The sequence below is a fragment of the Rousettus aegyptiacus genome, unplaced genomic scaffold (genome assembly GCF_014176215.1).
Source record: "Rousettus aegyptiacus isolate mRouAeg1 unplaced genomic scaffold, mRouAeg1.p scaffold_m13_p_5, whole genome shotgun sequence".
NCBI lineage: Eukaryota > Metazoa > Chordata > Mammalia > Chiroptera > Pteropodidae > Rousettus > Rousettus aegyptiacus.
Window position 1 is genome coordinate 48,928,705 of NW_023416308.1, and position 23,945 is coordinate 48,952,649.

Genomic DNA, 23,945 nt, shown 5'->3' on the forward strand with positions numbered 1-23,945 from the left:
TAACCTCTCCAGTTCTCATTTGGTTACTGTCTGGATGCCATGTTTTATTCCATCCTTTTATGTTCAGCCTATTTGTGTCTTTGACTCTAAAGTGTTTTTATTGTGGAGAGCATATAATTAGATCATGTGTTTTATCTGTTCTGTGGGTCTCTATCTTTTGAGTGTTTAATATATTATCGTTTCATGTAATTACTGATTAGGTGTGGATTTTGCCATTTAGTTTTTTGTAGTCTGTATATCAGTTGACTTCTTTGTTCTCATCCTCTATTACTGCCTTTTTGTGTTAAATATTTTCCAGTTACTATTTTAATTCCGTTATTTTCTTTATATTTTTTATATTTGAGTTATTTTCATAGTGATAGCTGAGAGATTAGAATTAACTTAAAACAATCTTTTTTTGGATTACTACCAACTTAATTTGAATACTATATAAAAGTTTTGCTCCTGTTTAACTCCATCGTATTCCCCTTCCTTTTAGCTGTCAAGGTCATATAAATTACATCCTTATACATCATATGCCCATCAACTCAGATTGTAATTATTGCTATTTGTAATTGTCTTTTAAAAGAGAAGAGAAAAATACAAAAATCATTTTTACTGTTTTATGATTACCTGTGTAATTACTGTTACCAGTGTTCTTTTTTTTTCTTTTTAATATGGATTTGATTTACTATGAAGTCTCTTCATTTTAGCCCAAATAACTCCCTTTAGTCTTTCTTGTCAGGCAAGTTGGCTAGCAACAAATTCTGTTTTTTTTTTTTTTTTTAATCCAAGAGTATCTTAATTTCTTCATTTTGAAGGAATTTTGCTGGATACAGAATTCTTGGTTAACCCTTTTTCTGTCAGCACTTTGAATATGGTTCCTGTGGTGTCTAATGAAAAATCAACTGTTAATCCTTTGTGAGGATGCCTTGTATATGATGAGCTTAACTCTCCTTCTCTTCCAAGATTCTCTTTTTTTGTCTTGACAGATTGGTTATTATGTGTCTAGGTATGGCTCTCTTTGAGTTTATCCTACTTGCAGTTTGTCGAGCTTTCAGGATAAGTAGATTAATGTGTTTCCTGATATTTTGGATGTTCTTGGACATTTTTTCTTTATATATTCTTTCTGTCCTTTTCTGTCTTTCCTCTCCTGGACCTCTCATTATGCTTATATTGATACAATTGATGATGTCCCACTGGTCTATGAGACTGTTCACTTTTTATGATATTTGTTTGTTTGTTTCTGTTCCTCATACTGGATAATCGTGTTTGTCCAAGTTCAAGTTCACTGATTCTTTCATCTACCTCCTCAGATATGCTCTTTAGCCCCCTCTAGTTAATTTTTCATTTCAGTTACTGTGTTTTTCACCTCCAGAATGTCTACTCGTTTTTATCCTATAATTGTTCTTTCTTTTTTTATTATATTTCTTATTTTTCAATTACAGTTAATACAATATTATGTTAGTTTTAGGTGTACATCATAGCGATTAGACATTAACTTATGAAGTAATCACTGATAAATGTAGTACCAATCTGATACCATACGTAGTTATTACAATATTATTGACTGTATCAGTTATGCTGCACTTCACATCCCTAAGACTTTTTTGTAACTACCAATTTGTATTTCTTAATCCCTTCCCCTTTTTAACCCATCCTCTCACCACCACCTCCCCCCTAATCTGGCAACCATCGAAATGTTTTCTGTAACTTAGTCTGTTTCTGTTGTTTGTTCGTTTATTTATTTGTTTGTTTGTTTATTTATTTGCTTTTTCGGTTTTCTTTTTTTATTACGTTTATTGGGTTAACATTAGTTAATATGATTATATATAATTTTTACTTGTACATTATAATTTGACATCTATATATTCTATTGTATGATTACCACCCAAAGTCCAGTTTCCTTCAAGAATCATATATTTGATCTCCTTTACCCACTTCACCCTCCCCGAACACTGCTATATTTGAACCCCATTACCCTGTCTAACTTTTCCCTCCTCCCTTACCTTCTGCCCTCTGGTAACCACTAGTCCATTATCCATGTCCCTGAGTCTCTGTTTCTCCTGCTCATCTGTTGCTCTTAGATTTTTATCCCACATATAAGTAATATCAGGTGATTTTCAACTTTTTTCATTCCGGCTTATTTCGCTTAGCATGATTATCTCAGGATCCATCCAGGTTGTTTCAAGTGGCAGTATTTCATCTCTTCTTATGGCTAATGTTCCATTGTATATATGTACCACGGCTTCTTTACCAATCATCTATCATAGGACTTTTCGATTGCTTCCTTGTCTTGGCCGAGTGCTGCTATCAACATCGGTGTGCACATACCTTTTCAGATATGAGTTTTCAAGTCTTTGGGGTAAATACCTACTAGAGGAATTGCTGGATCATATGGTAGATCAATTCTTAGTTTTTTGAGGAAACTCCATACTGTTTCCGTAGTGGCTGTACCAATTTGCAGTCCCACCAGCCACATTCTCTCAAACATTTGTTATTACTTGCCCTGTTGATTATAGCTATTCTAACATGTGTGAGATGTTATTGCATTGTGGTTTTGATTTGCATTTCCCTAATAGCTAGCGATGATGAGCATCTTTTCATATATTTGTTGGCCATTTGTATATCCTCTGGGGAGAAGTGTCTGTTCAGGTCCTCTGCCCATTTTTTGATTGGATCATTTGTTTTTTTTGTTGTTATTGAGTCATATGAGTTCATTGTATTATTTTGGATATTAGGCCCTTATTGGAGGCATTGCTTAAGTCCAAGATCCTTGACTTTAGTTCCTATGTTTTCTTCAATGCATTTTATTGATTCCAGTCTTATATTCAGGTCCTTAATCCATTTTGAGTTAATTTTGGTGTGTAGTGATAGAAAACAGTCTAGTTTCATTCTTTTGCAAGTGGCCTTCCAATTGTCCCAACACCATTTATTGAAGAGGCTTTCCTTTCTCCACTGTTTGTTTTTGGCTTTTTTGTCAAAAATCATTTGCCCATATAAATATCAGTTTACTGCTGGACTCTCAGTTCTGTTCCACTGATCCGTGTGTCTCTTTTTCTGCCAATACCATGCCATTTTGATTACTGTCGCTTTGTAGTATAATTTGAAGTCGGACAGAGTGATGCCTCCAGCCTCATTCTTTTTACTCAAGATGGCTTTGGCAATTCGGGGTCTTTTGTGCTTCTATAAAAATCTGATGTTTTTTGTTCTATTTCTTTAATAAATGCCAATGGGATTTTGATGGGGATTGGATTAAGTCTGTATAATGCTTTAGGTAATATGGTCATTTTAACTATGTCGATTCTTCCAGTCCAAGAACTCAGAATATGTTTCCATTTCTTTGTATCTTCAATTTTTTTTTTAATAGGGTCTTGTGGTTTTCATTATATAGGTCCTTCACATGTTTCATTAAATTTATCTCTAGTTATTTTATTCTTTTTGTTGCAATTGAGAAATGAATTATTCTTTCAACTTCTTTTTCTGACACTTTGTTGTTAGAGTATAGGAATACTATGGATTTTTGAACGTATTTGCTTATTTCTAGTAGTGTTCTTGTGGAGTCTAGGGTTTTCTATATAGCAAATAATGTCATCTGCAAATAATGATGATTTGACTTCTTTGTTTCCTATTTGGATGCTTTTTATATCTTTCTCTTGCCTAATTACACTTGGCTGCGACCTCCAATGTTATATATAATAAGAGTGGCGATCGTGGACAGCCTTGTCTTGTTCCTGATCTTAGAGGGAAGGTTTTTAGTTTTTCGCCATTGAGAATAATGTTGACTGAGGGTTTGTCATATATGGCCTTTATTATGTAAGGTACTGTCCTTGTATACTAATTTTGTTAAGTGTTTTGATCATAAATGGATGCTGTATTCTATCAAAGGCTTTTTCTGTATCTATCGATATGATCATATGATTCTTTTTCATTTGATTATGTGGTGTATCACATTGATTAATTTGCGTATGTTGAACCACCCCTGTGCCCTTGAGATGAAGTCTACTTGATCGGGGTATATAATCTTTTTTAATATGTTGCTGTATTCGGTTTGCTAGTATCTTATTTAGGATTTTTGCATCTGTGTTCATAAGAGATATTGGTCTGTAGTTTTCTTTTTTGTGTGTTATCTTTACCAGGTTTTGTTATAAGAGTAATATTGGCCTCAGAAAATGAGTTGGGAAGTATTGCCTCCTCTTCAATTTTTTTGGAAGAGTTTTAGGAGAATAGGTATTAAATCTTCTTTAATGTCTGGTAGAATTCACTGGTGAAGCCATCTGGTCCTGGACTTTTACTTTTTGGTAGGATTTTTATGATTGTTTCAATTTCCATACTGCTGATCAGTCTATTCAAGTTTTCCAGACCTTGATTCAGTCTAGGAAGATTGTATTTTTCTAAGTACTGGTCCATTTCTTTTAGATTATTAAATTTGTTATATACTTTTTCATTTTATTCTTGCATGATCCTTTGTATTTCTGCAGTGTCAGTCGTAATTTCCCCTCTTTCATCCCTGATTTTTGTGTTTTTTTCTCTTTTTTCTTTAGTGACTTTAGCCAGGAGTTTGTCAATTTTATTAGCTTTCTCAAAGAACCATCTCCTTGTTGTATTTATTTTTTCTATTCTTATGTTTTCAATTTCATTTATTTCTGCTCTAATTTTGATGATTTCTTTCTTTGTGCTGACTTGAGGCCTCATTTGTTCTTCCTTTTCTAGTTTTTTTTAAATGAAGCATTAGATTGCTCATTTGGGCTCATTCTTGTTTTTGGAAATAGGCCTCTAATGTATGAACTTTCCTCTTATGACCACTTCTGCTGTGTCCCAAAAGTTTTAATATGTTATACTGTCATTATCATTCATTTCTATGTATCTCTTGATCTCTCTTTTTATTTGTTTTCTGACCCAGTTATTCTTCAATAGCATGTTGTTTAATCTCCATGTAGTTGTGGTTCTTCCTGCTTTCTTTTTGCAGTGGATCTCTAGTTTCAAAGCATTATGCTCAGAGAATATGGTTGGTATGATTTCAACCTTCTTATATTTGTTGAAGCTATTTCTGTGTCCCAGTATGTAGTTGATTCTTGAGAATGTTCCATGTGTACTAGAGAAGAATGTATAAGCAGCTGTTTTGGGATGGAAGGCTCTGTATATGTTACTTATGTCCATTTGGTCTAATGTGTCATTTAAGGATGTTATTTCCTTATTGATTTTCTGTTTGGATGATCTAGCCATAGCCGACAGTGGGATAGTTAGGTCCCCTACTACGATAGTGTTTTGATTTCTTTCCCCCTTTAGTTCTGTTAATAATTGCTTTATATATTTCAGGGCTCCCTGATTGAAAGTGTAGATATTAATAAGTGTTATGTCTTCTTGGTACATGATTTCCTTTATCATTATGAAATGTCCCTCAGTATCTTTCTTTACCTTTTTTTATTTTGAAGTCTTTCATCCGATATTATTACCGTTACTCCCGCTTTTCTCTGAATACTATTTGCTTGAAATATCATTTTCCACTCTTCACTTTGAGTCTGTATTTGTCTTTGATGCTGAGATGTGTCTCTTCTGGAGGTAGCATATGGTTCAGTTTTATTTTTTGATCCAATCTGCAACTGTGTGCCTTTTTATTGGTGAGTTTAGTCCATTTACATTTGGGTGATTATTGAAATATGAGGTCTTCTTGTAGCCATTTTATCTTTTGCTTTCTGGTAGCTCGGTGTTCCGTTGCTTCCTTGTCCTTGCATTTCTGTTTTCTTTATTTTGGTTGGCTTTTGTGGGTTTTGCTTCTGGTTCTCAGTTCTAATCTTTGGCCTGTGGTTACCATTACGAATATGTAAAGGATAGTTTTATACACACACACACACACACACACACACACAGTTGTCCATTTTCTTCTGCGTGTTCCTTATTTCCTTTTCCCTTTGCGAATTTGGATCTTTGAATCCTCCCCTTTCTGTCATTGTTATTTCAGTTTGCCTCTGAGTATGCTGAATGTTTGTTACTATCTTATTATAGCCATTCTCTTCTTATTTAAGCTTATAATGCTGTGTTCTTAATAAGAGTTACACTCCCCTGCTTCTAATTGCCTGGTAGTCACTTTACTCCTAATTATGTATTTGTTTTTGTTTTGTTTTGTTTCATTATTTTATTTTAGGTGAGCTGACCCCTTTTAGTATTTTCTGTAGTACAGGCCTCATAGTGGAGAATTCCCTCAATTTTTGTATGCCTGGAAAAGTCTTGATTTCTCCTTCATATCTAAAGGAGAGCTTAGCTGGATACATTATTTTAGGCTGATAGTTCTTTTTACTTAATAGTTTAAATACTTGATTCCATTCCTTTCTGGCTTATAAGGTTTATGCTGAGAAGTCCAAGGATAATCTAACGGGTTTACCTTTATAAGTTACCATTTTCTTCTCTATGGCTGCCCTAAGAATTTTGTCTTTGTCATTGATTTTTGATAATTTTAATACAATGAGTCTTGGTTAAGGCCTTTTCGAGTTAAGATAATTAGGTGTCCTGTTGACTTCTTGAATTTCAAGCTCTAGCTTATTCATTAGATTTCAGAAATTCTTGTCCACTATTTGAAAATGCGTTCTAGTCCCTGCTCCTTTTTCTCACCTTCTATAATGCCCATTATTCTTATGTTTCCTCTCCTGATGGTATCTGCTAGTTCTTGTATTTCTCTTTCATTATTTTTCATTCTTTGGTTTCTCTCTTCCCTCTTATTTATTTCTAGATTTCTGTCTTCGGTATCATGGATCCTTTCCTCTATTTGGTTGACTCTATTTCCCAAGCTTGCTATTTCATTTTTCAACTCTTGCAGTGTGTTTTTCATCTCTAGCAGTTCTATTTGGTTCCTTTTGAGGGTTTCAGTCTCATTGCTTTGCTCATCTAGATGTTTTTTCAATTCCTGAAATTGCTGATTTGTTTTGGATCTCACTGAGTTTTTTCAGAAGTATTATCCTGATTTCTCTGTCATTTAAGTCTCATATTCTATGTCTGTAGGCTTATTTTCTGGAGATTTTTTTCTTTCTTTCTGAGATTCCTTGTCTCCTTGGTTGTTCATGGTGTTTAATGGACTATTTCTGCGCCTGGGCATTAATGGAAGTGTATTCTGTTGTTTTTCCAGAAAGATTTATTATATAAAGATCTCTCTTTAGCCTGCTGCAAAGAAGGCGCTTTTCTTTTAGGTTTCTAGTAGGTGCCATCTAAGCCTCTTGGATCCCTGCTTTATCTAAAGCCTAAATGTCTTTTTTATTTTCTTGTAGATATTTAATCAAACTTGGTACTCTCAGTTTCAGTCCCTGTAAATGCTGGCAACAGTTTTGGTGGCTTTCGCTCAGATTCCCCTGGGGCTCCACCTTGTTCAGTCTAGGAGGGTATTGGGAGAGGTAGCTTCTGGGAGTTGGGGGCCGGTACTCAGCCTTGGTTTTGCAACCGGGCCGAAAAAAATCAACTGTTGTTTCTCTGTGGTCCCATCCCACTTCTCTGCTTTCTGCCCTGATGGCTGGGCCCTGCTGCCAGCTGCTAGAAGTTCTGGCACTTCAGGGCAGGCTGATCAGGGAAGTCGCAGCACCTTCACCCCTGTCCCTCCTCCTGCAAGGAGCTCCTGCAGGCTTCGAGAGGCAGCTTCTTTATTTCTCTCAGTCTACCGCCCAACACCCAGGGTTCTGACGTGTGGTTATTGTGACATGCTCGTGTGCAGTTTGGGTGGTTTTTGTTGAGTTTTAAATGTTCACCTTATTTTTTCCTGGGAAGAGATCTAGGGTTATCTCTTATTCCACCATGTTTCCCCACATTCCGTTGTTTGTTTATTTTGTTCTTTAAATTACACATATTAGTGAATCATATGGCATTTGTCTGTCTCACCACTCAGGACAGTACCCTCTAGGTTCATCCACGTTGTTGCAGATGGCAAGATGTCATTTTTTTTGTGGGTGAGTAGTATTGTATTATATATATGTACCACCTCTTCTTCATCCATTCATTTCTTAATAGACACCCAGGTTGTTGCCATATCTTTATTGTAATTAACATATGAGTACTAACATCCATTTGAATTAGCGTTTTGGGTTTCTTCAGGTAAATAATTATCCAGAAGTAGTAGTAGTGGGTCCTGCTTTGTCTAATTTATTATAGTCTTTGTTTTAGTCTGTTTTGTTTGGTATAAGTATTGCTACCCCAGCTGTTTTTTTCCTTTTTATTTTCGTAAAATATCTCTATCCTTTTACTTTCAGTTGCTCTTTTGATTCGAAGTAAGTGTCTTGTAGGCACTTATATTTCTTTTTGATGAGATATTGTTATCATACTTTCCTTTATAGATATTTAGGCATGGTTTTCATTAGTTCTCTGAACTTATTTAAAGTAGCTGTTTAAAGTCATAAGTCCAGTGTCTTAGCTTCCTTAGGAATAGTTTCTATTGACTGCTCCGCCCACCCCTCCCCCCCCATATGTGAGTCATTCTTTCTTGTTTCTCCACATGTCTCATAAATTTTTTTTGAAAATTGGACACTTTATATGTGACAACTCTTAGGATCAAACTTTTCTCTCTTCCCCATGTTTGTTATTACTATTTGTTGGGGTTGTTTTAGCAATTGCTATTTATTTAGTTGCTGATCCAATTATATAGTAAAAGTCTGTATTCTTTGAATTTATAGTCTATGATTGGACATTGATTTCCTTAAATGATTGGCGTCAGTAAGTTTCCCATTGTTTGCCAGGGGGCTGTGTGTACTTTTTAAGGGTTTTTTTGTTTGTTTACTTATTGTTTGTCCCAACTGTTACATGGTAGATCATTATAAGCAAATACTGGCAAGGAGAACCTTGTTTGCACTGGATGAGCACATATTCAGTTCGAAGACAAGCCATGCAAGTGCGATTTTACAGGGTGTTGTCCCAAGGGTCAAATAATGACAGTTTCTGAGAATAAGGCTTCAGAAGAATTCCAGCACTATCTGATTTCTTCCCTGGCTGCTAGGCTGTTAGTTTTCACAATGATTACAGGCTGTTGATTTTCAGGTGTGCCACGAAGCTGGGGAAATGAGTGTAGGACTAGCGCAAGTTAAAATTCAACAATATTCACTGTACTTGCTAACATTTAGTCATGTTTAAAAATAAATGCTCAGGTTTTTGCAACACTTTTACTGTTTTTCAGAGTTCTGTAAAAATTGATTTTAATTATTTGTGCTAGTGTTCTCGTTGCTTTTATGGAGGAGAGGATTTTTGGAGTCCTCAATCCACCATTCATACTGAAGCCACTCAGAATTTAGAGTTTAAACTCAGAGCTACAGGAAGTGATTGAAGGGCTTTACACAAGGGAGTAATTTAACCAGATTTGATCCACAATTCAAGGGAAGCGTATTGCCTTATAGATGAAGTTCTGTTGAGTCCTGAAGAATTTTGGTAATTTTCCCCACAAAGTCACAGTGCTTATTTTAACAAAATAGAAGAAGAACCTGGTTTCCTGATAGCCTATCCACTGTTCTTTTTGTACTACACTGCTATTTTTCGTGGTTGGTTTAGTTAAAACTTAGTAATCCTAAGAAACAAAAGAACAAGGATAGGCTGCTAATCAGGACAAATAGTGTTCATAAGTGTAAAAGTACCAAGTACTGGTTCATAATATTGTTCCATAAATGTCAGTTAGATTTGAATATTAAAGTTCTTGTTAACATAGTTAATGCTTTGATTCTCAAAGGGCATAAATTAAAAACCAAGGAGTACTTTTCTTACCTTTTGTGCAAAGTAGTTCTTTTGTTCATTTTTTTTTAACCATTGGACAAATAAGTGAAGTATGCAAGTAAATAGCAACATTAAGAGAATGTAGATTTTTTTATAATTCAGTAAGTTAATTTATATCAACTTCTGACCTAGCTAATATCGAGGTTATTGAATAGAATAATATTTATCATTCCTTTATTGGTTCTCCTGTTATTTCTTTATCATTGTTTTATTAATTCTCCTGTAAGTATTACTATGCAATAATTACATTTTATTTTTCTAGTTTTGTTAGAGTTTTTCCCATTAAACAGTCATCTATTTTAGGAATTATACTTTGTTGCAGCACAAATTGGTGTTGCTGGGCAAGGCTGCAGAATCCAAGCCCATTCGACTTGAAATTCCACTTGTGATATGAAAATGCTCTGCTTTTGTGTGTGGTCAAAGTGGGGTTCTAGCATTTTTAATAGTTTTATCCAAGGCGCAGAATTTACTGAAATTACCTAAACTTTTATTTTTCATGTAGGTTACTTACAGCAGGAAAACCTCTCTTCTACTTGCCAGACTTTTATTTTGGAAAGTTCGCATTTAAAAGAATACGCAGAACATTGTACAGATGAAGGTTTTATCCCAGCCTGCTTACTGGTGAGTGATTTGTTTCTTAAAGGAAGTATTTCATTATTAACCAACATAAGAGACTATAAGCACAATCTTAAATCAGCTCATTAGCAAAATCAAATTTGGCAGAAATTTGATAATTTGTATTCATGCATGATTAGAAAGATCCAAAGAACACCACCTCTTCTTATCACACATTTATGCCAAAACCGGTAAGTGAATTACAACTTTGCCTCTGAAAAGCAGTTTCAAAATGACACCCTCATTTCAAATTACATTTACTACTACTTGTTTTTGGACTTACTTGTTTACTGCTCATATGGATTGAATATTTGTATCACTTCAAATTTCATATACTGTAACCCTAAACCCCAGCGTGATGGCATTTGGGTATAGGGCCTTTGGGAAATAATTAAGTTTAGGTTAAATCAAGAGTTTGAGACACTCATGATAAAATTAATGCCCGTATAAGTAGAAAAGAAAGAGATCTCTCCATGTGCATACAATGAGGAAAGGCCATGTGAGCACACAGCAAGAAGGTGGACGTCTGCAAGCAAGAATGTTGGTTCTCACCAGGAACCAGATAGCCGTCACCTTTTCTTGGATTGTCCAGCCTCCAGAATGATGAGAAATCACTTGTTATTTAAGCCATCTGGTCTATGGTATTTATATTAGCCCAGTCTTTCCTATTGGTTATTTACCTCAGACAAATATAAAATAGGTATTTTGATATCTTGTCACCACTTTTAAAAATATCACTAAATAAGAGTATCATTTGGTATATAATAGGTATATTCTGGAGTGACATTATTTGGTATAATACTTTATCGTCTTATTTCAAACATGGCTTCTTAGATTTATTTCATCTGTCACAGACAACATGATTATCTGTATAGGAAACTTTAAAAATCCGTAATGCTGCTAGAGTTTAGCAAGGTCATAGGGTACAAAATACACAAAAGTTCATTGTATTTCTGTATACCCACAATGGACCATTTAAAGTTGAGTTTTTAAAAAATATTTACAATAGCAACAAACAAAAATAAAATACATATGTAATAATTTTAATAAAATACAGGATATGTATTCTAAAATGTCCATGAAAGACATCAAAGATTGAATAAAAGAAGAGAGATATTGTATTCATGGATCGAGAAACAGTATTGTTAAAATGTCAGTTTTCCCCATTTTGGGTTATAGGTTCATTTCCGTCAAAATCTCCACAAGCATTTTTATAGATAGAACACGGCTGAATTCTAAATTTTATATGGAAATGCAAAGGATCTAGAGTAGCCCAAACAATTCTTTAAAAGGATAAATTGGAGGATTCACATTACTTACTAACAAGCTATACTAATTAAGATTGAGTAGCATTAGGGGAAAGTTAGACACTTAGATCAGTGGAAGGAAACTGATTTTTGAGAAAAGTGCAAAGGAAATTCAATGAAGAAAGAATAATATCATCAAATGACAATAGAACAATTAGACATCCAGATACAAAAAAAAGAACCTCTACACATACCTTATACAAAAATTAACCAAATAGATAGTAGAGTAAAATGTAAAATGTAGAATTATAAGACTTTGAGAAGAAAACATAGGAGAAAATTTGTGTAGTATGGAGTTTGGCATGGAGGTTTTAGATATGGTACCAAAAGCACTAACTACAAAATTTCAACCTCATAAAAATTAAAAACTTTGTCTCTGCAAGAGACAGCATTAAAAGAATGACAAGCCACAGCTAGGAGGAATATCTGGTAAAGGATACTTAGCCAGATTATTTTTAAAGCTCTTAAAATTAAAAAAAAAAAAAAAAAAAAACCTGAATTTTTGTTAAGTGGGCAGATTTAAAGATCCTTTCTGAAGAAAATATATGCATGACAATAAGCATATGAAAAAAGCGCTCCATATTATCAGTTTGGCAGTTGTTTGTAAAGTTAAACATACTCTCCTCATGTGACTTAGCACTTATGCACAGATATTTACCCGAGTGAACAGAAAAACTTCCATTCACACAAAAACCTGCACAATAACGTTTATCTTTGGTGATCAAAAACTGAAAACAACCAAAATGTCTTTCAGCAACTGTGTAAGCAAAGCAACTGTGGTATATTCATACAGTGGAACACTACTAAACAATAAAATAGCACTGTTGATTCACACAACATGAATAAATCTTAAATAAATTCTTAGTTCTTCTAAATTAGCAATTCTAAGCAAGTACATAAATACATTATAGGTAATGGGAGCCAAGTTTCTCTGAGAAAGAAGATACAAATAAACATAAGAATAAAACCTGTGGTGTTGAATTATAGCCAGGTATCAGTATGAAGTCATGTTTATTTTAATGTGTACTAATATATAAATATAGATATGTTTGTATATGTGGATTAGCATGTCTGTGTTTTGTTTAGTTTCGTCAGCTAGAAGGGCCTAGTAGCAGTAATGCCCTAGTAGTTACAAGCACACCTAACACCCAGATCTTTACTTCTCACAGTTCTGGAGGCTGAGAAGTTGAACATCAAGGTGTCCTTGATTCATTTCCAGTGAGGACTGTCTTCCTGGCGTAAGGCCACCTTCTTGCTATATCATCACATGAATCTGGGTGGGGACACAATTCAGTACATAATAAGTCATTCAGCAGTTAATTTTTAGCTGTTAGAATAAAGCAAGATATAAGGACAAAGTTAGTATTAAGCAAATACCCTAACCTCTCAGGCTTTAATTAAGACAGAAAAACAAATTAGAAATCTGAAAGTTCAGGAGGAGAAAAGGTACTAATCACCTATGATGTGTTAAACATTGTCCTAGTCATGTTACATGTATCTTCACTTAATCTTCGTAACAAGAGTCTGAATTAATATGTTCATTTTTATATATGAAAGTAAGCCTTATAGAATTTAAGTGATTTATTATACCTGTAGTAAGTGTTGAACTTGAAACCAGAACTGTCTAAAAATCCTTGCTCTTTCCTGTTTTATTATGTGACCACAAACCTGAGGTAGTAAAAGCCTGCCCTTTAGTAGTAGCAAGAATAGGGAACAAATGAGATTATGAAATGGTCGAAGTGAAAACACAATTGTACTTATCCTTGGGAAGAGTGTCTCTTACACTCAGTTTTTTGCTTTGTTCTTTGGCAGGTTCACATGGCTTGCAGGGTAGAAAGGGCAAATTAGGAGTTTTTAAACAGTTGTATGACTGCATCTCTACCTCCCAGCTGAAAACTGCTTTTATGCCTTTGCATTATTTGAACTAAAAAACATAGTCACAATGTCTTATTCCTTGTAAGATTTGATTCAGCCCCTAACTTGAATGAGCATTTTCATTTTTGATGACCTGCTTTTTACTCTTTCTTCAGCAGCTGCTCTGCAATCAGATCTTTTAATAACTTTTATCTGGTGAACTGTTTCATGGTGAGAAATTAGTAGTATACAGTTTGGGTAATGCTTGATCTTTTTCTTTTCAGTCCTTATTTGGAAAAAACTTGACAACAATTCTGAATGAATATGTAGCTATGAAAACAAAAGGTAAGAATTCAGGTTCAGGGATTGGTGTTTGTTAGTTTTATATAGCTTTTATCTAATTGTTTTTATTAGAAGTAGTTTTTTAAAGAATATTAATGCCTCTAAAAAGCCAAAAGAAAACTGTCTCAGTTATGAGATAAATTGTAGTGGGGAATATCTAATCAAATAGTTTGTGTATATGTTGAGTGATAAATTGAAAATCTGAATATTAGAAAATATAATAAAAATTTTTAAGTTACTATATAGTAAAATTCTTAACTCTGGGTATCTACTCTGATGAACAGACATTGCTTTGTGTTAAAATATTTCAAACTATTTAAGTTTTTTGTAGTCTAGATCTGGATACAGGAACAAGTCATAAAATTCTGGCTTATATTTATCAGAATATAAAATAATTCCTAAATGTTTTAGGGAGAAACTTAGAATTGTTTATTTTGTCCTCTAATATTATTTTTATAACCCACACTTTAACAAAAGAATAATTAGTAAATAGCTTAAAATGGTAAAGAAAAAAAGAAATAAGCTTAACATTTATTGAATCCTATTCGTATACATTATTGTTCTAGATGCTTTCATATGTTTTATCTTAGCCCTTAAAATAGTCTGATGAGAGGTGTTGATTGTTTTAGGCCCATTTTTAAATATCAGAACACCAAAGATTAAAGAAGCCAGATAACTTTTCCAAGATCACAAAACTAGAAATTGTAGAGAGTAATAGGTCTGGAAATTCAGGGCTCGAATTTCATTTCTAGCTCTTCAAGAAGGTTACTTTCTGCCAAAGTTTTCTTTTCTCAAACTACCTTAACTATCTTACAGGAATATTTACAGTGTAAATGACATCAAAAACAATATTCTTTTGCAGTCCAAAGAATTATATCCTATTTTTATATCAGATAGCTTTCTCTCTCTCTCTCTCTCTCTTTTTTTTTTTTAATAAATACATGGTAAAGATTTTAAATCTTCTGAGTTTCCCATTATTGTGGCTTTAGAACACATCCTAAAAAAGACTAATTAATCATCAGGAATTTTGCCCGTAATTCTTAGTAACTAGTAACATTTTTTAAGGGGTTGCTGGGCAATTACAGTGATTTAGACATGAAAACATTGACTGTAGAAAACTAATTTCCACACTCAAGGAGTTCCATAACCCTTATGATTACTTATAAATCAAATTATTTTAATTTACTTTTAAATGTCACAGGACGTCAAATAGAACAAAGATTTCAAATAGTTTGTCTTTTTAATTCAAAGGAGATACAAAGTTATTACTCTAAAAAAGCTTCAGAAATTTTACAAATGTCCATTTTCACTCATATTGCATCTGATACTCAATGGCTTGAAAAAAGAAAGCAGCCTAATTATAGCTTCTATTCTGAGTATGTCAACACTGAGAGAAAAGTTTAAGTTTTCCTCATTCTCTATGTCTATTCAAATTAAGTGATAAGTTTTCTCCAACTGAGTTTATTAAGAAACTTTTCCTCTTATGATTTAGAAACATCAAATCATGTCCCAGCAATTATGTCATCTCTGTGGAAGAAGTTAGACCATACACTTTCTCAGATCAGGTAATAAAAAGCTTATGTAATAAGCTTATCTGAATGTGTATAATGATTTTGGGATACAAACACATGTAAGAATTACTTTGAGTTTAAAATCTTCTTATGACCCACATGGTGCATTTATATAACACTGATCTAATTTTGAAATTAGAGGTTATTGATGTTTCTTTGTCTTTAATTGGAATAATTTGAAATAAATTGCATGCTTTAATAAAATTTTCAGAAATGAAGAAATTGAGACTTATAGAAGTTTAATGACACTCCCAAGTTCCCATAGCAATTTATAGGCAGATCTCTGGCTAGAATACAAATTCCCTAATCCCAGTCCTCTGTTAATTCTCTTATGCAGTTGCATCTTCATTATGTATGGAGAATTGATGTGTGGAATCCATGCTCTGTTGGTTCTTCCTTGCAAAAAATCAAGCTTGAATAATAATACTTCTGGAATCTTCTTTTAAAATTTTTACATAGTACTAATATCCACCTTCTACCTGGGTCATGGCTTTGGAATGCTAGTTTCAGCATCCTTGGAAGAATTCCAGCCCTGTTGATTTCAATTTTATAATGTCTCTTATCTAACTATGGAGTCTGGTATGAAAACCTTAATTTCTTACCCTTTCTGCCAGAGCTACAAGTGAATACCTCACTTTAATTCAGCATAGGCCTCATTTTCCTTCCTCAGTTTAAAGGAAAACTGCTCCTTTAATTTCTGCTAAAATGGTCCCAATGCTTTATGTCTAACTCTGCACCCCATCTTATTTGGTAGTCTTACCTTTATTCTCCTTTTCTGACTTGTCATTTCTCCACTTTCCAGTAATCTTCAAAGACATTCACAATTTCATTAACACCTATAAATACTTATAAGTGGATATTTTATTGATAAAGTGTTACATAAAAAGAGAAGGCTCTTAGCCAGGTTATTCTCTAAGGTTGGTTTGTGTGTTTTTAAAAATGCTTATTTGATTTAGTAAGTTTTTTGGCTCTTGTTGGTAGACATTTGACAGATTTCCTAGGACAGTGGTACAGTGTCTTTGATTGTTCTCCAAATACATGGGTAACTCCAATTCATAGTAAAAGGAGAATCACCTTGTAGTGAATTTTATATGCTTGCTTTGTTCCTTCTTTAGAGGTTGAATGAAATAATTTAATAGTCATAAATTTGATAAAGCAAGATGTCCTTTGAAATCAACTTTGGGATTCTGAAGTATTTATGTATGTAGTCATATATGAAATCTGAATTTCTGAGGGAAGACATCTCTATAATTCTAAGAGATAATTGATAATTATAAAATTTTATATATACAGCTTTCTTAAATATATTGAGTTTTTAAAGTCAAGACAAATTGTATACTTAATGGGATGTCAAGGCTCTCTAATGCATATCGCATTAGGTACAAACTTAGTAAAATTATTTGTGTGTGAATGTGCCACTATTTTTCTACTAAAATAAGATTTGGTTACCCACCTCCTCAAAAAAATACGCTTGTCTTTTTTGTCTGAAAGACACTTACTGTCTTTTAACTCATAATTTACTTTGGGTCTGACTACAGCTTAATAAGAGTGTGTCTTAACAGCAGAAGTTTTTTTAATATCTAACTACTTTGTTTTGTTTGTTAGGAGCATGCAAAGTTCCCCAGGGTTTGCTGCCAATCAGAGAGGTTGGTATTCAGCTTTAAATAATGTCCAGGATTACTTATATAAAATGTCAGAAGAACATTTTAATTAACACTACATGTGTGCTAAGTATGTATTTGTTTAAACTATTATTTTTCTAAGTAGAGTTATTTTAGGAAATAATATTTTCATTTATTGTAAAAAATTCATTTTAAATATTCTCTAAGTTTGAGGTGTTATCGGTATGAATTATTATAAAAGAAATATGTTCTTAGATTTATAAAGTTTCAGTGTATTCATTTTAGCTTGTTTCTTATGACATCACATAAACTTGTTATTTTTAAGGGCTTTTTTTCAATTTATAGATCTAACATGTTAAACAGTAGGATATATATCATGTAGACTTCTTTAAATTCTCAAACTACTCTGATATTGCATTAATTTTTTAAATGCTCATGTGTTTCAGCTCGAACAAGAAGTGGAATTGCAGAAATCAAACGGCAGAGAAGGCTTGCATCTCAAGGAGCTCCTGTCAGTTCAGAGTTGCTGACTTTACCGTATCTTTCAGGACAATTTACTACTGCTCCTTTGACAGCTACACAAGTTATTCGACCAACTAGCCAAACTTCAGTTCCTTTGAGGTCGAATTTTGTAGTGGTTAATCATTCACAGTCACAAGACACTGTGACCAGTAAGTCGAAATTACTCTCATAAATTTTGTTTTTAAACAAATTGTATGAATGAGATGATAAACTAATGTCTTTATACTCATAAAATTATAGCAAAAAAAAATATGAGAAATAAACTTTAGGTACATTTGCCATGAAATAGGCATATTATTAAATCTACGAGACATTTTAATATAGGATTCTTATTTCTGCTCTAACTGAAGTCCAGCCTTGAACTCTCTTCTAACTTGCAGTTTTCTACACTAACAGAAAAGACCCTATTGTGTTTGGTTTTAAAAGGAATACACTTTATAATTCGCAACCTTATTTTTGTTCGTGTTAGTCTGTTCTTCTGGTATCAGAACTGTTTTCTAGTTCACCTCCATCTCTACCTGTCAAAAATCTTTCATACTCCTTGCTGAGTCTTAGAGCTAGGGATAAACTTAAAAATCATCTGGGTACATCTTGCTTGTTGCATACTCAAAACTTCTGTAAACACATGACACTAAAGGGCAAAAAGCTAGTTCATAATATAGTTGGGATTAGAACTGAGGTGCCTGCTCTGTTTCTAGTCCATTCTTCTTTCTCTTCTGTGCAGCTAAAATTTATTGCCATCTATTAGATTCTTCTTCATTTCCATCTTTTCTCTAACCTCTTTTATACCACACTTAGTTTATACATCTTATAATTTTTCTATTCTGCCATGTTATGTTTTGTCGAGACTATGCCGTACTTTATGTTGTATTCCAAAATCTTAAGTGATAGGTACTATATCTTATTAATCTTAATATTTTCTACATTACCTTTTTCATAGTAGTCACTCACTGTATGCTAACTGAATTTAATATAAAATTTTGTAATGCTACATATGCCAGTAATTCATGTTTAGAATACTATTCAGTTTCCTTGACTTACTGCTTTGTTCTCTTGAAATACAGCGGGAGAGGCTTTAAATATCATTCCTGGTCCTCAGGAGAAGAAAACTCATGCCAGTTTAATGTCTCCTGGTAGACGCAAAAGGTAAATGCTTTTTAAAAGGACAAGTTTCCAATAACGTTAAAAAAAAGTATTATGCCAGGATGTTTACATTGTAAATAAAATAACAAGATCAGGTTAAATCTTGGGTTTCACATTGAAACCTCCCTGAAATCGGGTTGCATCTTATAATCAATGGCATATCACTGTTTCATTGGAAATGTTTTTCTCTTGCAATACAGAAAGGTATATCTTAAAATTATCTCAGATTTTTTTAAATAAATGTTTTCTAAATAAATACAAGTAATGCTGGCATGTCTACAAACATATATTTAAAGTCCTAAACCAATTGATAGTGATTTTCAAGACAGTCTGAGAAAAGTTCTTTCTGTCCTACTTAGCCCATGTTTGTTTGAAGGATATTTCAAGAAAGAGGGATGTTAATTTAAAATGTTTTAGAGTTTTTTTCCCCTGATTTTTCAATTGCCATGCCAAGGGTTTTTTTGTTGGAATTTTTATTGTTCGTTTTCTCTCATTCAAGGCTAACCTGTCTCCTTTATGATAACAGTCTTTCTCACTTAAACATATAAAAAGTAAAACAACTGTAATAATATCTTAAGATTTATGGGAACCTTGACCTTTTTATAATGTCTTTACATATAGTTTATTTCACTCAGTTTTTTCATAAACACAATAAGAAACTTGGTCTTATCCCATAATAAGGTTGGTCAGAGGGTCAGCTATAGCTTGCCTTGCTACAGACCACATAGCTAATAAGTGCTAAATGTGTTTCTTAATTCAAATCTAGTAATGCTTTTCTACTCTACTGTCCTTTGTTCTTACCACAAATCAAGAAAATATCTGTTCTACCATTATCTTAAGATTTATGTCTGTATATACAATTATCATTGACTCTGTTAATCATACTAGTTAAAAGACAGGCTTTTAAAATGTATTTCAGTGAATCTCAAAGGAAAAGTATCACTTTGTCTGGGCCTCAATCTGCAATACGGAATTTCCAGGATCCAAATGCATTTGCAGTAGAAAAAGTGAGTGAGTTTTCCACACTTTGCGGTGAGATACTACTGAGTTTTAAAATATTAATATATACACAAATTTGTGTATATATTATTTGTGCATATATAATACAGTATGTTATATAAGACTGTGCAGTGGAATTGCCTTGGGATAGAGAGTGGTGAAGTTTAACAGTAGGAGACAGTTCATTCAGAATAGATAGCATGTGCAAATGCACCAAGAAACAGCGGTATATTTAGGAAACACTAAATACATTGTTATTGTTGAATTATGTAATGTAGTAGGGCATTTTACTAGAGTCAGATTATTGAAAACCTTATATGAAAGCTAAAGAGTTTAGAATTGTCTTCTGTTACCAGTGAAGAAAGAATTGGTGAAGGATCTGTGAAAACACTTATCAGTTGTAAGGTATAGTATTTAGATGTTAATATGGAAGGAGCCTCCATAAACTTCTGAGTTTTCACCTAGATTTATTAAAACTATCTAGCTTCCATTAAGGGGTTCTTTTTATATAAGTAACATAATATTTTATCTATCGTTTTGCTAATAATTGACTTTATTTTCCAGCAAATGGTTATTGAAAATGCACGAGAAAAAATACTAAGCAACAAATCTCTTCAAGAAAAGCTTGCAGAAAACATTAATAAATTTTTGACTAGGTAAGTTGTGTGTGTTCAAAATGCCTAATTGTGTTTGCCGCATTGAGAACTGTGTTAAAATTTTTCCTTTCTGTATTACAGCGACAACAATATTGCTCAAGTACCTAAGCAAACAGATAACAACCCTGCTGAACCAGAGACTTCAATCGATGAACTCCTGGGACTTCAGGTATCTGTGTGTAGTACATATAGTTAAAACTGATGGTATTTTGCTTTCATTCCAAAACCATTGCCAACAAATTAGATAACTTGTAAAATTATTTTAAATAATAATATAAGATATAGATTTCCTTTATTATCCGAGTGTAATCCATTGCTTAAAAATGTGTTAGTGAATTTTCAAATAATCAGTCAAAATTTCATTTCAGTTATGCACCACATAACGGTGTTTCGGTGAACAATGGACCCATATACAAATATGGTCCCATATAATTATTGATAGAGCTGAATTTTCTGTAAGAAATAGAAGAATATGTGGTTCAGGAGGATTTTTTTTTTGACAGGAGCCATATCTGTGGGCCTTGGTAATAGATTCCCTCTCATTCACAGCAGCTCAGTTTTGAGTGCACAGTTACCTTCCAGTAAGTCTACCAGTGACTTAGTTCAACACAGAGGAGCCTGTCCCCAGCACTACATATTCAAAGAGGGCTATAGCCCTCCTAGATCTCGCCTGATGGTCGTCAGGATATATTGCTGTAAATTTTTTGCGGAGAACCTAAGATGCTGTACAAAGACAGGTCCACAGACACTGCCTTAACAATATTGTCATTTTAGTAAAAGTTTTCTATGGTAGCGTGGAGCCAGCCTGTTCTATATTTTGGAAATATTTTCAGGTCGTAATGATAGTAAGCATAAATAAGATTTATTGCTTCCATTAATTCAATCCCAGAGAGCTCTTTGTGCCAGATAGGGTCAATGGAACCAAAAACAAATTTCCAAAGTCAAAATACTGAGTCCTCTCAGTTCTACATCCACTTTTTTTTATAAATACCGCAAAGATCCTTAATCTGACCACTGGTCCAACATGCAGTAGCCAAAACTGTATTGCCTTGACAATCCCCTGTATGTTTTTTTAACTCTCCATCTTGATTCATATTCCTACTAATCCTCAGGCCAGCTTTCACTCCTTCCTGACAAGCACTATTATGGTGGTCTATGCCTTACTCAGCCAATTCCTCCTTCATATTTTCAGTCAGTCTAGCCCACATCCCTGTTCATTGAGCAGCACTGACAGCTTCGATGTTCTATTTCTGACCCTGTCAGAAGAAAGCAAGGGCAGGGCTTATAGGACAGTATTTTTATAGTCTACAGTAGAATGCAATAATGTCCTCACCCTTCATATTCACTCACTACTCACTCACTGATTTACCCAGAACAACTTCCAGTTCTTGAAAGTCCCATTTATGCTGGGTGCTATATACAGGTAAACCATTTTTATCTTTTAGACCATATTTTTACAGTACCTTTTTTATGTTTAGATTTGCAAATATTGTGTTAAAATCGCCTACAGTATTCAGTACAGTAATGTGATATATAGGTTTGTATTCTAGGAGTGATAGGATGTACCATATAGTCTACGTATGTAGTAGGCTGTATCATCTAGGTTCATTTAAGTGCTGCACTATTATATTCACACAACAAAATTGACAACTGATGCATTTCTCAGAACATAACCCGTTGTTAAGCGACACATGACTATATTTATTTTTTTTCTAGTTTTATTGAGAAATAATTGACACACATCACTGAGTAAGTTTAAGGCATATAGCATGATGGTTTGAGTTATGTATATATTAAAATTACATTATTTAAATGTTAAAAATAATAAGACATTTCTAACCCATCTAATAACTCTAACCAACTCTTACATATCAGTAAAATACTTATATCCATACAACAATCAGTCATGGATTTCTAAATATTTAATACTAAAAGATTCATTAGTGGGTATATTTGTGTGCAATAAGCAGCAGTACTATACAGTGTATATATAATTTACTTTCTCTACACTACTACAAACTAAAAATGTAAAGAAACAATGAAGTAATATGTTAAAGATCTGTGAGTCCAAGTAATATTTAATAAAATAAAATGAACGAGACGGTTTGAAAAGAGAAGTTACTAACTAAATGAATAGTCATGTGAGATTTACAGCTAAGAGAAGGAAGATAGGGGATACCATCACTTTTGCTATTCAGTGAAAGTGAAGGTGAATGAATGCAAACGAGTAAAGGAAGACTTTAACTATATGTTTTAAGATTTGTCCATGTGCAAATATCCTTTTTGAAGAGCAGGTGAGATTATGACTGTAGCATGTCCTTTTACTTGTACTATAGGCAATGTAATCATTTTTGTTGTGCCCACAAAATGTGTTTATTATAGCAAGTTTTCTTTCAGATAATGAATCCTGGGCAAAAGCACTGAATTTTTTTCTTTTGTCAGTTCCTTCAGAATACTTTAAAAAAAAATTGCTATATTTTCCCACAGTGAAATTTGGTAAGTTTAACAAAATACAATAAGCTTTTTAAAGCAATCTTTAAATTATCTACCACTACTGCTTTAAAAAGCCTCTTTTATGTTAATGTTTAACAGATACACATTGGCTGTTTAAATTTTTATAGTCTCAAACTCTTTGTCTTTATTTTATCTACAACATTAGAAATCAGATGGTTGCTATAATCAAGGTACTCTGTTAGATACTGTGAGAGATTATATGAAAGTGAAGATACCACCCTCTGTTCTTGGTTCATAATACTGTATAGTATTTGGGAAAAGTTAAAAATTCAAATTTAAATGATTTTTTAAAAGAACAGCAAGACACAGTACCCAACTGAGAAGTATATGCATCAACTTCATTAAGCAGTGAACAGCCAGTTATGCATGTAAAGTAGGAATTTTAAAAATGTCTGCTAGTTAAAAGTATCATTAAAGAAAATTAAAAGTCAAACCACTAACTTGGAGAAAATATTCATAATCTGTCTAGCAAAGAATCTATATCCAAAGTATATAAAGAACTCCCACAAATCAATAATAAAAAGATAAGCCATCCTAATTTTTAAAAAATGGGTGAAAAACTAGAGCAGACAAAGGAAGATACAGAATGGCCAATAAGCCCATGAAAAGGTACTCAACATTATTTGTCATTTAGGACATGAAAGTTAAGAGTACAAGATGCCGTTTCACACTCACTAAAATGACTAAAATAAGAAAAAATCTGATACCACCGAATGTTGGCAAGGATGTGAAACAACTAGAACTATGAAAAGTTGCTGGCGGAGGTTGTAAAATAATACAGCCAGTTTGGAAAACCGATAGTTTCTTAAAAACTTATATATACACTTATACACCTACCTTATCACCTGGCAATTACTACTAAGATTCTACCCCAAAGAAATATGTTCACACATGTTCACAGAAAGATTTATACAAGAATATTCATAGCAGCTTTATTAATAATAGACAAGCTCTGAAAACAAACCACACGTCCATCAAAAAGAATAAAATTTTGATACGGTCATAAAATAGAATACTACTGAACAATAAAAAAGAATGAACTCCTAATACATGTAACAACATGAATGAATCTTAAGGGTAAGTTGATCA

General features: G+C 33.2%; 1 protein-coding gene across 5 annotated transcripts in view; it reads left to right on the forward strand.

The window, feature by feature from the left end:
• LOC107518684 (protein NPAT) overlaps positions 1-23,945 on the forward strand; it is a 59,594-nt gene that overhangs the window by 11,431 nt on the left and 24,218 nt on the right. For 4 of the 5 annotated variants that reach the window (XM_036220217.1, XM_016160560.2, XM_016160561.2 and 1 more), the window contains exons 2-10: positions 10,214-10,332; positions 13,772-13,832; positions 15,322-15,394; positions 17,006-17,046; positions 17,469-17,693; positions 18,609-18,690; positions 19,607-19,694; positions 20,251-20,342; positions 20,424-20,511. In XM_036220217.1, coding sequence (XP_036076110.1) covers positions 10,214-10,332; positions 13,772-13,832; positions 15,322-15,394; positions 17,006-17,046; positions 17,469-17,693; positions 18,609-18,690; positions 19,607-19,694; positions 20,251-20,342; positions 20,424-20,511 — 869 coding nt within the window. Of the gene's footprint in view, positions 1-10,213; positions 10,333-12,145; positions 12,872-13,771; positions 13,833-15,321; positions 15,395-17,005; positions 17,047-17,468; positions 17,694-18,608; positions 18,691-19,606; positions 19,695-20,250; positions 20,343-20,423; positions 20,512-23,945 lie in introns of those variants that run through there. The other variant, XM_016160563.2, reaches the window with a different exon arrangement.